Source organism: Talpa europaea (genome assembly GCF_964194135.1).
Source record: "Talpa europaea genome assembly, chromosome: 8".
Classification (NCBI taxonomy): Eukaryota; Metazoa; Chordata; class Mammalia; order Eulipotyphla; family Talpidae; genus Talpa; species Talpa europaea.
In genome coordinates, this window is record NC_140075.1 from 117,661,256 (window position 1) to 117,677,989 (window position 16,734).

The following is a 16,734-nucleotide window of genomic DNA, read 5'->3' on the forward strand; positions in this document are numbered from 1 at the left end:
ACTGGCAGGTCGCAGGCCTGCTGGGCCCCGAAAGAACATGAGCCAATTCCTTAGAATCAATTTCTCCATAAACACCCGTATGCTCTTGCTTCTTTTTCTCTAGTGAGCCCTGATGCCCTGTGAGGTTCTGTGCTGGTTCATGGTGCTCAGGGAGAGTGGCTGGCCTGGGGGCTGCCTCCATTGTTGACCCCCGCCAATCCTCCAGTCTGCACATCTCAGCTCCATCGAATGTCCCCACCCTGTCTCAGAAAAAGCTGCCCCTTGGCACTGCCCAGGGTAGTCAGCTTTCAAAGTACAGGCCACCCAGGCCTAGAGCAGGACACAGGATTCTGGGGTCTGAGTACTTAAGGGTGTTTAGAAGGGGGATCCAGATTCACAGGCCCTCTTGGTCCTTTCCCCTTGTCCTGCAGGAAAGGGCATTTGAGGATAACACAGAAGGACCCTTTAAGTGTGGGGCCCAGGGAAAGCTGGATGGCTACATGCAAGAGTGAAGCTGGATCAGTCTCTGTAACTCCTTGCAAAAAAAAAAAAATACAGAGTGGATCAGAGCCCCAGATAGAAGACTCACAATCCTAAAGGTCAGAGAAAGAAATACTGGTGTGACGGGAGCAGTTGCTGAGCATGTATATAATGCAACGAACTACAATGACGGTTACAAGGCTGCGCTTTCTATGGGTGTCTGCACGAGCTGAGACTGCTCAGCTGGTTGCCGGAACCCTTGGTTTCTAGGGGTTTGTGGTGACGGTGAACATAGGTGTGTGTTTTTCTGTCTGTGCATCATACACTCGATGGAAAGCTTTATCAGAACAAATCTGGGCCACAAGCAGAGCCTGAAAGGTGTCCCCTGCAGCCCACCACTCTGGATCCGGCTTTCTTGCCGTTTGGTATTTACTGGGGAGAGAGGGCAGGGGATTTGGGTGCATTTCCTCAGTGGTGCAGGACAGTCTCCGCTCCTGCACTCCCCACGCAGCTCCCCACAGTCAGCGGCATGAGCTGGTCTGAACCCCACCAGCCCTGAGTTCCCGCTCCTGACCCACACTGCCCCCTGCTGGTCCCCTCCTGCGCTGCTCTTCCAGGAGGCTCTTCCTGGGCCCGGAGAGTCACGGTGCCCCCTAGTGGCAACCTTTGGGAAGGACTTCAAGGCACGGGCTTTCCCTGGGAGAGGCAGGAGTTTGAGTGGGTTTCCAGAAGGTAAGAAGGCGCCTCAACACAGGTGCAGACAAGCACAGACTCCTTTCCTGTAGGAGCGAGCGCAGGCGGGAGTAAGGGACAGGCAGTCGTGGCCCTTGCCACACGCTTCTCTGAAGGCAGTCCCAACTCTCGCCCTCCTCACCCGGATCCTACAGGTAGGAGTGTGGGGGTTCAGCTGCCATCCCAGAGCCACCAGTACCCCCTCTACTCTGGCTTCCAGCTCCTGACACCCCCAGCGGTACTACCACGGGGACTCACAACTGACCTGCCCTGCACCCCTCAGGCTGCATTTCATTTTTACATGAAATATTCACCAAAACATGCTCCTGCCTGCCTCTCCCCCACTCAACAAAGGGGACTTAGCACAGGGAACAAGGGACGCCCAGTGAGGTGGGAAACTTGTGTGTGTGACTTTGTAACAAGCATCTTTTTTTCTCTTCAATTAAAGGGAATGCGACCTTCTTAAGTAACATTTAATACCCCAGAATTAAAACTATAATTCTCTGCACAACCAATATGTAATATTGGTGCTTTGGCCATTTTCAGTTAAAGGTCCTTTGTCATAAATTTAGACTTAACTGAGATTGAATTTACAATCCCTGTGACTTCCCTAGCAAAAGAGTGTGTTAAAATGTTCTGAACTCTGCATTTGGTTTTGGTGTTTAGATACATGCAGCTAATATAATTGGACACTTACATGAGGTCCAGTGAGTGATGCCACAAAGTTCAGAGCACACACTGGTATCTGAAGCTTAGGTCTGTAGCAGCATCTGCAAAGCCAGTTGCGGTACCACATCTGCACGTCATTTAGACCAGCAGGTGGTCCCCTGTGCCCCATCCTTCAGGAACTGGGATCTTCACTTCCTGCTCCATGTTTACCCTCCTCGGGCCCATGTTTACCCTCCTCGGGGTGGAAGGGATGGTGGGCCCATCCCGAGCCCCACCGTGGGGACAAGGTTGCAGTGAGGGGGTATGGAACTCAGCGGTGGCACAGACAACTCTGGGTGGCCCCGGCCTCGAATTTGGGCCTGCCATGCTCTGGTGACAGACTAGGTAGGGCCCTAGAAGCCGAGCAGGTGAAGACTGTGGTGGTCTCTGTTCCATTCATGAAGGAGGGGCAATTCCAAGGAATTTAGGAGCTCTGTGTCAGGGACCGGGACAGAGACCAAATCTCTGTCTTTTCTTTAAACCAATTTACTGTGATATGATTGATACGTGAAAGGCTGTGCATATTTAATATAAACAGCCACCAGCACCTTCAAGGCCAGAGACAAACCTCCCAAGTTCATCCCAGATTTTGTTATTGGTTTGTCGCAGGAGACCACAGGAGGACTTAACATAAGACCTACCCTCGTAGCTGATGTTGTGTATACGGCACTATATTGTTAGCAATGGACACTAGCACCTGTTTATTAGTCACACTTGATGTGCTATTTCCTTATTTGCGTCTTTTCTATATTTACTATCAGAGGGTGATAAATATACCTTGTTTTGCTCACTCATGCACCCCCAGGGTCTAGAATAGTACAGAGAACACAGTAGGTATTCAATGAGTAAAAACGTATGTGAACCTGTTTTCTTAAAACTGGACTCTGGTCTGGCACCAGCTGGTCAGGAGGCCCTCCTCTGGTGGTTCTCCTGCCCCTGCCCCCCAAGATGATGCCCCCCATTCCCAGCTTATTGTCTTCAGCTAATCTTTCACAAAGCCCCTGCATAGGGAATAGGGCAACACCTAGTTAGTTAATGTTACTGTACAGTTTGCAGAGAAGGTCTGGCAGCTGGCAGGTGTAACGATCAAACGTGGTCAGGCCAACCTCTGCAGGAGCCTGAAAACTGGGCCTGCCCAGGCCAAATGGGAAGTCGTAGGGATGAGGCCTGCAGGCTAAAATGCGGTTAAGTGGATGGTGGATGCAGCAACGTGATTGCTACAGGGGTGAGGCGGGGAGCTCAGAGGGTGGGCGGGGAAGGGTCTGTCCTGCTTTGGATGGGACAGAGGGGCATCCTCATGGAGCCTTGTGGGGATACGCGACCGCCCCCTGCAGACAAGGCGCTGGTGTGAGGCAAACACTCAGGGCTGACAGTTTTCTTTAATTATCATAATAGAAACTGATGACAGCAACGCACACAGCAACGGGAGGTGATTTCACGGCCACAATCTGACACCCCTTAGGGTAGGTGACTTTCATCAAAAGAGCACATGGAAACCCCACATTAGGAAATAATCTTTTCACTGCAGTAAAAGTCAGTAATCTCAGAGCAAAAACGGGCTTGAGCAGCGAAGGCCTACAGGAATAGTGAGACACCATTTTATTCAGCCAACTACTCACAGTTGTAAGTTGATCATGAAAACGTTCGGAAGACACGCAAGCATTTCTGATGCTCTCGGCGGGAAGAATCGTATCTGAAGGGCAGTTAGTTACAAGAATCAGGTTTCTGTAACATGTAGAGAGAAGAAAGTGTTCGTGTGTGTGACTGGGGACGTGGGGTGAGCACGTGGGAGGAGCAGAGCCAGGAGAAGGTGCAGCTTTGCCCAGAGGCGGGTAAGCAGACCCACACACCCCTTCTAAGCTTCTCCCACCATCGGGGAGAGGCCAGGTCCCAGAGTTACTGGTGGGGTCCAGGTCAGCCCCCCACTTTGGAGGGTTCTTTCCACCTAGGCTGAGAAGCCCACAAAACCCCTAGAAGTGGAAGCGGAGCCGCATGGATTTCTGCCACACGTGCTGGATTCCAACTGTGTGCGGGGCGGGATTCTCTCAGGAGGGCTTTGCTCACTGATGACTCACCAATGGGGAAGGGGGTGCTTCGGGGGACACCGCCAGCCATAGAACCAGATAGTGCAAGGCTTCTCGGCCTCAGCCTCCTCACCCCGCGGCAGCATCACTGGCTTCTACTCACTAGATGCCAGTAGAACAGCCCCCTCCCCAAATTGTCCCCAGACACTGCCAAGGGACCCAGAGGGAATAAAGCTGGTCTGGGGCTTAGGAACCCTGAAGAGAAGCTCAAGACGCGCCCTCCTGCTGACTGGCGTGGCAATGTTCTCAAACCTGTGGAGCCTCAGTTTCCTCAAATGTAAAAGCCTGGAAGCACCCCCTGCAGCTCGCGAGCCCTGGCTGGAACCCCTGTGTGCTTGGGGAATGCCTGGAGCTGTCCACAGATGATCCTTGGGATCCCTAAGATGTGGGGAGCATGATGGCTGGAGAGACAGGCCCTGGGGCTGCTGGTAGCTGCTCAGCCACATGGGTGCATGCATGTGTTTATGCATGTGCATGTGTGGTTGCATGCGTGTTTGTGTGCATGGACACATGTGCATACATGTGCGTGTGTATAGCCCAGTGAAGGATCAGGGCTCTGGACCCTCCACGGCCACAGCACAGTTTCCCTGCCTGCATGCTTCATGCTCTGTCACCATTTATTCCTGAGGAGGGCGGACCTCACATCTCCCTGGCCGCGGGGGTCTGCCAGGGGCCAGAGGCAGATGATGATCCTTGTCAGACATGGGGCTGGAGGTCATGGCCTCTTGAGGGCATTCCCACTTCTGTTTTCTATCCTGATAACCAATGTGTGACTTGTGACAGTGACTGAACAAACATGCAGACTTACACCCCCACATTTATGTGGTCTACTTAGGTCCCCTTGACCACTCCATGCTCCTGACACTCACTTCCTCACCCTGAGGGAATCTTCCCTCTTCTCCAATCACTGTGGTTTACATTTCTTGTCTCCTGCCAGCTCCTCCATTCATCCCCAAATAAAAGGAAGGGCACGCTCACACACTCATCTCAGAAGTGACTCTGGCAGCATCTGGGCACCATTTATCAGATCACCTGGGATTCTCCAAAAGGCCACGCTTCCTGCTGGGAGACTGTGCACTCAGCCCCTCTGGGATCTTAGGGCAGTTTGCCACCCTCTCCACTGAGACATGGGGTCAGGGGCCCGAGGATGGCCAGCAGGAGAGCTTCCGGCTCTAATGCTGCCTTCTGTCCCCTTGGGCATCCTGGAGACGACAGCCCAGCTCACTAGACTTGCCCTGGGATGGTCAGCGAGCATTGCACAGGACATAAGAGGCCAGTGCAGTCGCTGAGAATACCAGGCCTGTCCCAGGGCCACAGCTGCGCTCCCTGGTGATGCACAGAGTGCTGGGGGCCCCAGGGAGGGTATCCAGGGGCCATCAGCTCTCCCCAAACCAGCCACGTGGTCCAAGCTGCCCTCTGAAAACCAGAGGCCCCGACTCGATGCCCTCTAAGGCCTCTCACTGCCCTGAGATGCTGAGCTGGATAAAACCCTGCCCAGGACTCACACTTGAGCTGTTCCCCAGGACCACCACCACCCCAGCACCCCTGGCCTGGGGTGAATCACTCTGGGGACGGCTGCCCAGCCTGCAGAGCCAACAGAACTTGGGCTGAACCCCAGCTCCCAGCACAGAGCTTGCCCTCAGTTTCCCCCAACAGGAAAGCAGGACAATAATGAACCTCAGCATCCTGCCTCCTGGGCCTCAAGGGGATGTGAAAAGACAGAGGTACAGACAGAGCACAGAGCACAAGGAAGACATGCAACAGACAGCAGGGAGAGTAACAAGTTCTAATGGCTAATTCTATGTAATTCTATTATTAATAACATCACCACTGGTAATGGAGGGAGGTCTCATCCTGCAGAAGAAAAGGACCGTGTGTCTGGAAGGACTCAGGCAGCGGGGAAGACAGCTGGGCCTCTGGTCTCCAGGAAGGAGAGACACACACTGTGGTCTGGCCAGCATCCAGGCCGTCCATTTAGAACGGCTGAAAAATGACCTGTCACCTCTGCAGCTAAAAGGATGAGCCTGTCCTTTCTTTCTCCCCGGGGTCCTGCGGGTTCCTAAAAGGAGAGAATCCTCTCTCTGGGGAAGTCTCATTGGCTTCTTGACCTTGATCTCATGGGCAAGGGGAGGGGCAGCAGTGACAGAGAGAAACAGGCTGTACCATCGGCCCTGAAGAGGCAGATTCCTGGGGACACGCCTGGCTAGAGTGGCGGGTCCAGTGACAGCAGCTCTCGATCCTGGAATGTGGACACTGATGCCAGCAGAGGGGAGGTGAAGGGGCCAGCACAGAGAATATTCCAGCAAATGTAGTTACTGAAGAGGCAGTACTGGCCCATCTGGTCATGGTGGGCTCCGGCTCAGCACACCCAGGAAGTGCCAGCTTGGGAGCCCCAGGCTGGGGTCCCAGAGAGGATATCCCGCACCCACTGCCGGCAAAACCCATGGGGCTCCAGGGAGGGCCAGATCCTGGGTGGGGGCCTGATGGGCAGCGTAGACATCTGTGCCCGTTTGGTGGTTCTGGTTGCTGGGGGCCTTCTCTTGTGCTGACTCCACCCCTGGACTCCCAGGCTAGGCCTCCGCCTGCATCCCAAGACAGCTGGTCTCTGAGAACCTCTCTGGCCTTGGAGATTTGCATTCCATTTTAAAGAAAGGGGCAGGTGACAGGGACCGCCACCCCTGCCCTGAAGCCTGGACATGGCCGTGGGCAGCAGGACAAGCACGACCATGCTGAGGATGGCAGAGCGGAAGTCCAGCCAGTCCAGGCCACACCATGATGGGGACCTGGCCTCTGTGGACCTGGGGGCTAGTGTAAATGCACCTGGAAGGGGCCACCCAATCATGAAGGTGGCAGTGTCCCAGGAAGAGCCTGGCTTTGGAGCACAAAGTCCACATTCAAATCCCAGCTCAAGCTTTGTGGCCTCAGGCAAGTGACTTCCCTTCTCTGAGCTCCTGCCTCCTGGTCTGTGCCGGCACCACGCTGCTCTCAGGTGAGCAGGAGGATCAGGCATGAACCCCTGGGTCCAGGTTGGGGCCTGGGCACACAGCTGGCCCCAGTGTTGGGGGTGCCTCTCTCTGCCCTTCCTCGAAGGCTGGGTGTGGGGCAGCCGTGCTCTGGCTGGGAACCTAATGTGCACGTCTCCATCTGCTGTAATCTGGGTGATGGTGGCGAAAAAAACAGAAAAAGGATGGAGATAGATGGAGGGCACCTGAGCAAAACCACTGTGACCCGGATAAACCAAAGGTAGAGAGATGGCGCCTAAATCCCCAGACTTTCCAGGCCCTGCTGCTGAAAGGGGAGAGGACTTGATGCTGAATTTAACCAACTTTTATATCAAGAAAAAAAAAAAAAACCTTTGCGGGGGTGAGGCCTGTGCACCCAGAGAAATGCTCAGACACCCCACGGCTCTGGGAGGCGGAGTCCTCTCTAGGGCGACACGCCACGGCCGACACACCCTGTCCCACTGGGCCAGGGAGCTGCCACCTGCCTCTTTACAGGGCTGCGGCGGCCCAGGGGTGTGGGGTCAGGTGAAGATCAGAGAGCACGGGGTTGCAGTGAGCCCCCCACAGCACCACCACCACCTGGCTCTGGACCTCCCTCCCAGGTCTTCTCGTGAGGACACTGGTCTGACAAAACACTTGCACGGGGCAGACCGGGGCTGGCGGAGAGGCCTCTGCAGGCGCTGGCTCCCTGCCCGGCCTGGTTCTGGGTGCTTCCACTCATGCAAACAGCAGGTTCTAGAGGAGTCCAGGCAGAAGGTCCTACAGCCCTTCTTCTTTGCAACACTCACGCCAGCGTGCTGCGCTCTGACCTCTGCATGAGCTGAAGGCCTCGGGCAGACGGCGGCTGCAGTGACAGATGAGGCCAATAAAAGCTGGCACTGTCCGCAGGAGCTGCCAGAGCTCCGCGCCCACCACCCGGGGCCAAGTGGCTGCCTCTGGACAATTAAGATGTTCCTTTGCCTGCCATCAGGAATGGTCTTCTGGGAACACAGTGACAAATGCAACCCTTTGGCATTGTCCCCAAACACACCTGGGGCTCCTTACCCAGGCGTGCATGTCTCTCAACCACGGGGGTGGGGGTTGGGGTGATTTGCCATTTATTTTCTTTTTCTACAGTGCAGGGAGAGACACTTGCGGCTTGGGAGCCAGTGAGCCCAAGTCTGTGCTGCTCCCTGTTTGTCTGCACAGGGACACAGGGAGGCTGCTTGCGGGTGGGGGTGGGGGTGGGCAGACACTGTGCAAGACCCCCCCAAGAGTGGAAGAAAACTGAGCCTCTCCCATCCTGCTCTGGTCTTTGCATGGGCCTCCCAGCCACCAACTTCAGGAACTAAGGGGACTGACTTGAGTACAAAGGACTCTCAAACCTGCAAGTAAATGCAAGTAGCCAGATTTAAATGGCAGGTGTCTGACCTCCCTGCCCACACAGCAAAATTCCAGGGCAGCTTTGCCCCAAGCAGCTGAGAAGTGCTGGGCTGGGGCATGCAGAGCACCGAGCAGAGACAGGAGCATCCCCCTCTGCTGCTACTGCTCCCCAAAGCTGCCCTGAGCTCTCAGGCAAGTCACACCCCCTCCCTGCCACTCCACAGGTGATTGGGTGGACACACGCTTGTTCACCTCTAAAAGCTGTGATTTCTCAAAGAGCACCTCCAGGTGCGGGGGCTGAGGGGCTAACTGCCTGGCATGACTGATTTTTCAAGGCGCTTCCCTCTATTTGCAAAGAGAGAGCTCGTCCAGCGGCAGAGGCCATCGTCCACCTGGAGATCCCACTGCCTCCCCAGTAATGCCCCATCCTGGGGTTTCCCCGAAGCATCTGGGCCTCAAAAGGGCCCTGGTGTCTGGTGACAAAGGCGCCATTTCCAAGTCAAATGAGGAACATTCTATGGTCCCCCCAAGTGACTGCCACTAATACTTCAAGGGACTGAATAGGAAACCAAGATGGGGGAGACAGTCCCGCTGGGCACCCCGCCCCCCCATGAAGTCTGCATAAAAAGAGGATGCGTAGTGATCCTCTACTGCCCGCAAGCCACCCTCAGCCCCTCTCTGTATCTTAAGTCCCGCTTGTTCCCTCTGGTCTCGCGTTCTTGGAAGGCAGCTTCCAGACTTGCCCAGCCCATGCCTCTGAGGCCTGTGCCATCACGCCGCTGGGGCTGGAAGTCCACACCCTCGTGTTTTCCAAAACAGCTCGCCGACAGCGCGGGATATTTGAAATCAGGGGTGCAGGTGGATCTCCTGGACTCATGGTCGCCGCCTCTGGGCCGGAGGGCTTGGTCAGGGCTCACGTTCCAGAAAGAGCGCGGCGGGAGCTCCCCGAGGCTCCGACTGCAGAGCGCGGCCCGTGAGCCGGGCACAGGGCAGCTGTCCACCTGCTCCGGCTGCCGCCCTCAGAAGGTGAAGGCGTACACCACCCCCACCACCACTATGTTCCCCAGCGTCGCTATGATGGCGATCCAGAGCAGGACGGCATCGTTGGAGGACCTCGTGGGCTCCTCCCCCGGGCCCTGGCCGTTGGCCGCCGCGTGGACGTTGGTGGAGGAGTTAAAGAGGGAGTACTCGGTGCTGAAGTCCTCGTTGGGCGAGTCCATGAAGGCTCCCCCCATCATGGGCAGCTGCGGAGAAGGAGAGAGAGAGTTAACCAGGGCTCATGGCCTCGGGGGACATCGCCAGGCCCAACAAATCCCTGAGGTCCCCAGCGGCCAGCAGGGCTCTCCTGCTTGTCACCATGGACAGTGAGCGACATGCGTTGCCCCAGCCTTGAGGCAGATGCTCGGGGCCACGTTGCAGGTGGCAGCTCATCCCACACCCCTGCCGCTGGCTGGGACTTACAGACCCTGTCCTCTGGGCCAGCCCTGTCACAGCACGCTGTCAGAGCCTGTCCCTCTTCCAGCTTTAAGAGCAAGACATGCTCAGGGGCGAACATTAGCATAAAAGAGAATAAAGAGAAAATTGAGAATGAATACTTTGTTACTGTGGGGGATTCACTGTCCCGTGTGAGTGTTTTTCCTTACAATCTGAGTGTGGGGTGTGGGCTTAGAGTCCTGAATAAAGGCCCATCAGAAGCCGCCTTCACAGCGCCACAGACCTGCTCTAATGCAGGCGATGACTGCGCCACTCTCCAGGGCCTGGAGATCCAGGAGCCTTTATCTTCCCTAATAAGCGTCTTCCTGTGAGGTCTTGGCACAGCTGTGCGGACAGCTGGGTGTGCACACCTGCTCCTTTTCCTTTGCTGGCACGGGGCCCCAGCTAGGGAACCTTCTTTCAAGTCACCAGAAGGAGCATTTCAGAGCATCAGATGAGCACAAACTCCCCAAAGAGTGACTCTGATTTCCCCTCCACGCCCTTCCGGGACCTCTCGGGACTGACTGGCAGTGTGTCCCAGTCCTGTGCTGGCCCTGGCCTTGACTGGGTCCCTGAGAAATGTTTTCTGAATGACTCTCGAATGAACGAGAGAGAGTTCAGTCTTCATCCAGGCCACGGTTATTGGATGTTGCTGCTAGCTAGAGGCCCAGCTATGGCCAGGGAATGTGCTAGAGCTGTTAACAGACTCTCATCTGGTCACTGAGTCACATGGCCGGAGGTTCTGCTCCATCCCACTTTGCGTGCAGCTCGCAGAGGTCAAGGTCGTGGCCTGAGGCCGCGGTGGCATCAGGGTTGAGCGCTAGGTGTGTCTGTAAGGTACAGGGCTGCTCACCACCGGTATACACCTCCCCGACCTTGGGGTCAGACACTGCACCGGGGTCTGGAAATGTAAGGGCCACTGCTTCTGGGTCCCGCCTGGGAGATACAGGCTGCACGGGGCCAGGGAGCAGAGCAAGGCCGGCTTGCTCAGCTGCTTGTACTAATTAGGCGCCAGTTCTAGATTGTGGGCACAGGGCTGAGCAGTTGAGGGCCAGATCTCAGGGGGCCACACTCCAGCTGGAGGCGAGAGCCAGGAGAGCAAGGAAGGAGAGGACAGGAAGGGGTGGGGGGAGAGGAGAAAGGGTGTGCTGGGACCAGGAGTCGTCAGAGATGAACAGGGAGGAGGCCTGGCACCTGGAGGCCACCTTCAGCCAGCCCCACACTTGGACCCCGAATCTCACAGCCCCCTTTAGAGGATACCCACGACAGTGTCAGCAGGTAGAATCCGAGCACCACTTGAGCAGAGGAGCGCGGCCTTTGGAGACCAGGCGGGGAGCTTGGCGTTCACCCGCACACAGCGCTCCTTGTAAAACAGAGTCTGAATTCAAAGTGCTGGTCTAGACACGAAAGTAAGCTGGAAAGGCAAAATCCCAAGACTAGAAAACAAGAGGCCAGCCTCAGTCTCGTCACTGGGCAGCCGGGCAGAGCTGAGTAGGCATAACAGAATGAGGAGTGATGGCGCCTGTCACCTTGGAGCAGGGGTAACGGAGGCATCTAGAATGTCCCTGCAAAGACCATCCAGCCAGCTCTGGTCTATTTTTTTTTTTTTAAGATTTATTTACTTATGCACGCAAGAACTGGGGTGTAGACCAGAGGTGTGTGGGGGGTGAGGATTCACCAGAGAGAGTGGGGGGGGGCACAACAGGCAGATATACTGAGATCCACTGCTGAGGGGAGCAGGGGCAAGACAGGACAGGCAACTGACCCACATGCTGTGCCATGTGGGTCAGCTCCCTGGCCGGGGATCGAACTCGTGCTACAATTGCTGGCCACAGCTTGATAGCGCTGTCTCTAACCCCTGCGCCACCAAGAAAGCCAATGGCTCTGGTCTGTTAAGTCACTTCTGGAGAAGCCCTCTGGGTGGCATCAGGGTCTTCTCACACCCGTGAGCAGGTGTGACCACAGGCCCTGAGAATGGCACCTGGGGTAAGGTGTGTGCTCGGAGCAATCTTGGGGTACAACCTCTAGTATTAAACACTAGTCAGGCCACCAAGCAGGAAAGTGTGACCCCAAGACACAGAACAAGGAGACATTTCCTCTTGCTGAGTTAGACACAATCAGGACATGGAGTAGGGTGCATCTGGGCTCATTTCCCCAATCACAGATATTCCCATCAAGGTCAGAAAAACACTTGGTTTGTTGAAAAGGGGACCCCAGGGCAGAGTAGATGATGGTCAAAGTTCAAGGTCAGTGTTATCTGGAAAGGTCCATCTTCCTGATGGGGACCGGCAAGCACAGCAGTGGGTGGCCGCACAGGCTCGTGAATGGATGAATCCAGGGCCTGAGGGGAGGCTGGGGCTTGGCCCCTGGGCCAACACTGCCCTCCTGGATGACGGAGGCCCATTTCTTGACCTGGCTGAGGCTCAGGTTTCCCCTGAATAATAACCACCCTGCAGAGGAGGGGAGGGGAGGAGAAGGGGTGTCTTTGGACTGGGGGTCTGGGAAGTAGGGCTTGTTGGCCACGACCTGTTCCCACCAAGCCCGCACCCCATGTGGCCAACGTGGCCTGGCCTGGCGTGCAGCATCTGGGCCCAGCCACATGAAGAATTGGGGCTCCTGGGCAATGGATTTTAAAGGTAAGTTTGTGCAGGGGTACCTCACTGGCACTGCCCCACCCAACAGCGGGGCTGTGGCTCTGGAGGGGGCTGGGGCCCAGACACCCGGGTTCTGAGCCACAGTCACTGGCAACAGCACAGAAAGTGATGGCCGCAGTCCAGGCCAGGGCTCACAAGTCCTTGCCAAAAACTGAGGCGGCCAGAGTCAGTTCTAGACAGCCCTATGGGGAAAGCCAGATGGCAAGGTGGTCAGGGAGAAGCCCTTATATAGACCCCCGAAAACACAGGACCCCAGTGAAACCTAAATTTCAGATAGGCAATAAAAATGTTTTTAGTATGTTTATCCCAAATATTTGCATTGGGCATACTTAAATATTGTGCTTTTATCATACTAAAAAAATGATCTAACATTCACATTTAACTGAGCATCCTGTATTTTTACTTGCTAAATAGCAACTCTTCATGCAACCAAACTGAAAAATAGCAGCAATTTCCGAATTTGTACAATTCTGTGCCTTCTGTTTTGTTTCTTCAGAGCTTGCCATCTGTGGCCCAGGCGCTCTGCGTGACCTAGTTCACCAGAAAATTCCAGAGACGCTGCCAGCCAGACTACAAACACTGTCAAGATAATTGACTTTGTCACTTAATTCTTGTAGGGTCTCCATGATCCAGACATAAAGGTTGGATAGATGGAGAGTTTTTCCCTCCCTTCGTTATTCACTCAACAAACGCTGAAGGCCCGTAGGCTCCAGGAGTAGCTGACAGACACTAGGTCAGGTTACCCCTGACCTCTGATCCGGAAGAGCTCAACAGTTACAAGGAAGAGAGACACACACAGTTGTAACAATAACCCCACATTAACAGGGGACTCTGATCTCACGCCAGGAGGAGACATTTCAGCAGGACAGAGCAGGGTGGGTTGGGCTGATTCTGCGGCCTGAAGAGTCAGGCCTGAGACTGCCGGCTCTATTCTTTCCCGGCTGTGAGATGCTGGCAAGGACTAGCCTTCCCTGGGCCTGTCTCCTGATCTGTGCAATGAGGATGAAATGCCCCGTGGGTGCTGTGGGGATGCAAGTGCTCGTCTGACACTGTAGGCTCGAGGCTCTGAGCTGTGACACGGGGTGGCCGGCTGTCACCACCATCCGGGGGCCCAGGCGTCCAGGCAGAGCCTTCTTCGTGGCCACGCACGGCCTGTCAGCGGCGTCCACCTCTAGGCCTCTTTTTCCATGTCTGGATCCAGTTAGTATTAAGTGAATTCCACTGGGAGCCTGAGAAAAGCAAGGAGCAGTGGCTTCAAGATGAACATGACGCCTGTGAACGTGATGCCTTGAGGGGACCCAAGGCCCCAGAGAAAAAGGGAGGCCAAGCCTTCACCTTCCCCTGTGCAAACTTACTTGGGGTCCCAGGTGCGCCTTGCAGGCAAAGTCTGGGCCTGTGGCCAGAGAAAGGCATCAGGGAGCCAGAGAACTGGCAGGGGTGGATGGAGAGTCCCTGGAGGACCTGCAAACTGGCTCCGGGCCCAGCTTTGCCCACTGGCCCGGCCTGCACCACTGCTGAGCTCATTTCCTGTTTGAACCAGGACTCCAGCTAGAAAAAAAATGAAAACCCAATGGAAAAGCTTCTGGGGCTGGCCAGCTCAGAGTACACCCATTACAGGTGACCCCTAGGAACGCTGGACGACAGGGAAGAAGCACTGAGGACTTCATACACGGGGCGCCCTGTGACCAATCAATGAACCTCAGCCACGTCCACTTTTCTTTGCCCCAAACCCACTTTTCAACCAATAAAATATAACTCCTTTTTCTCAACCCTGGCCTCCCAAGCCTACAGAATGCCGGGGCTCGGGAACCTTGGCGTCGTCAGGGTGGGGTTCTCCAGAGGCCCCCCCCCTTGGCTACAGACAGCAGTCTTCTCTGTCTTCACGGGGTCTTCCCTCTGGGCGTGTCAAATTTCCCCTTATCAGGACACCAGTCATGTCAGATAAAGGCCCACGTTTTAATTTAATCACCTCTTCAAAGCTTCCATCCAGATTCAGTCACTTTCTGAGGTCCCTGGGATTAGAACTTCACCATATTCATTTTGGGGACCCAGCTGAGTCTCACAACATGATATTCAAAGGCCAGGGCACACAACACCCCTCTTTTGGCAACAGAAGGAGAACACAGCCAGGAGGAAGACATAAGCAGCAGCAGCAGCTCTCAGTTTTCATTCACTGAGCTGGTGCCAGCACATGGAACTCACGGCACAGGGGACGTTCACCAAGGCAGGCCAAGCCCTGGGCCACAGAACCCACCTTAACAAGCTTAAGAGTTAAAATGACACCAGATGGGTCATCTCACCACAGTAGAACTCAAGTAGCAATCAGTGACGGATGGATACTGGGAACATCTTTGATCACTTGCAAGTGGAACCACATACTTCTAAGTAAGTGCCAGATCAAGGGGAAGGCTGAGAAGGAAATTAAAAGATATAGTCAACTGTGTAAGAATGACAGTGCAGTTATCAAAATTTGGGAAGGAAAGAAATCCGGAGGAAGGGAGGCAGGGAGGGCTACTTGGACAAGGAGGCTGATGTATTTAGCCTCCAAATCCCACTGCCTCTGGTCAGACATAACGTGCACCATTAAGGAAAGGGGCAGTTGTCCAGGAGTCCCCCAGAGCGCAGCCAGCACCACCCCCACCCCGCCCCAGAGCTGATCTCCTGCTGAGCTGTTCTGCAGGTGCTAAGGTCCCCTCAGGCTGCCTCCCGGGCTGGATAATACTCCCCTCCACCCCAAGAGAAGGCTGGGTCATGGCACATAGTTGGCCAAAGGCTGGATAATACTCCCCTCCACCCCAAGAGAAGGCTGGGTCATGGCACAAAGTTGGCCAAAGGCTGGGAGCGTGGTGATGTCCAGGGACCGAAAGTGACGATGGCTGTCAGGACACTGGCCACCAGACACTGCGGAGGCTCAAGGGGCCCGGGGTGTGTTCACAGCATTTCGCCCTATGAGGAGGCCCCTCTGATGAAAGAGTGGAAGCCACGTGGGCACTGGAGGGAGAGGAAGCAGAACCACGTCATACACTGTGGACTCAGGGAAATGCAGACCCGTCACAGGAACTCCTCGCAGCGACCTTCAAAGCAGACAGGACCAGCACCTGCCACTCCAGGGAGTCAGTCCAGGAATGCCTGGGGGTCAGGGCGGTGCTGGTTGGCTCTGACCTGGCTGCAACATGAGCCTGATCACTTTAAGAAGTGCATCAAGACGCCAGGTTTCTGCGTCTGTTCTTCAGAAATTGTCCATTCGGACATGGAGGGCTGGTGGGGCTTACACGGGAATATTATATTGGACTCAGGGCATTTGAGATGGAATCTCTAGCTAGGCAGCTCAAGAGATCAGAATGAGTGGCTGGTCCCTGCAAACCAGACGGCACCCCATTATGCAACCATCAACCCCCGTGTGTCTAGCCACCTGCCTGGACCCTGTGGGCCCCATGGGTGAGCACAAAGGGAAGTAGGGCACTGCCAGAGCAGGGGCAAGGCAGGCGGAAGGGACCCTCTCCCCAAACGCCTCCGGTCTGGAGCCCCAGAACTGCCAGTAGCAGGCGGGGCAGCTCTCATCACCCCTGCAACCTCTGGAGGCAGAAACTGCTTCCAGAAAGAGTCTGGGTGTTTGTCCCGTCATCCCTCAGTGAGCAAGGTGCAGTGTCGTGAATTCACGTTTCACACGCTTCTGTCACATGTCAATTTATTTGCAGCTTCTCAACTTACACCCTGGCGGGCCATGACCCACGCGCAGTGAAGTCCCGCTCACCCAGCTGCTCCTCAAGTGAGCAGGGAACTCACGACCCACCAGAGCCAGCACCCACCACAGCCTTGTGGCACTGGGAGTGTCACCGCCATGTCACCGTCAAACAGCAGCCTCTACCCAAGGTGTCCAGCAGACAGAGCTGCCCGGGCAGTGGTGCTCCAGCCCCGCCAGGGGGCGCAGCGTGGGCCCTGCAGCATCAGCAAGCAGGTGCTTCTCAGTGAAGCCCCAAAGGGTGGCGGTGTCTCAGACGAATGGATTTGTGTGGAGCTCATCTGCTGTCTGCTCGGTCTCCTGCTGCCGTTTTCACACCTCTATGAGAGTCTTTTTACCCAGGGTCAGTGTGCCTGATGGGCCCCTGGCTGGTTCCCCTGACCACCGTGTCCTTGGTGGTCCTCAGTCCATCTGGGGGTGGTAACTTGTGCTTTGACATTAGTGACTCCATTTTATGTTTGACAAGTTACTTCATTTTAAATATTAAATAGTATAAACACTTCAATAAATATTTGAAC

At 55.3% G+C, this 16,734-nt stretch overlaps 1 protein-coding gene across 1 annotated transcript in view; it reads right to left on the minus strand.

Annotated features, from left to right (window-relative positions):
* Positions 1-9,366: 9,366 nt before the first annotated feature.
* The window catches only part of LOC311175812 (uncharacterized protein C14orf132), a gene marked incomplete at both ends in the record, with an annotated part of 51,829 nt that continues 44,461 nt past the window's right edge, over positions 9,367-16,734 (minus strand). The window contains one exon of the mRNA XM_084240943.1: positions 9,367-9,591. Coding sequence (XP_084097069.1) covers positions 9,367-9,591 — 225 coding nt within the window. The remainder of the gene's footprint in view (positions 9,592-16,734) is intronic.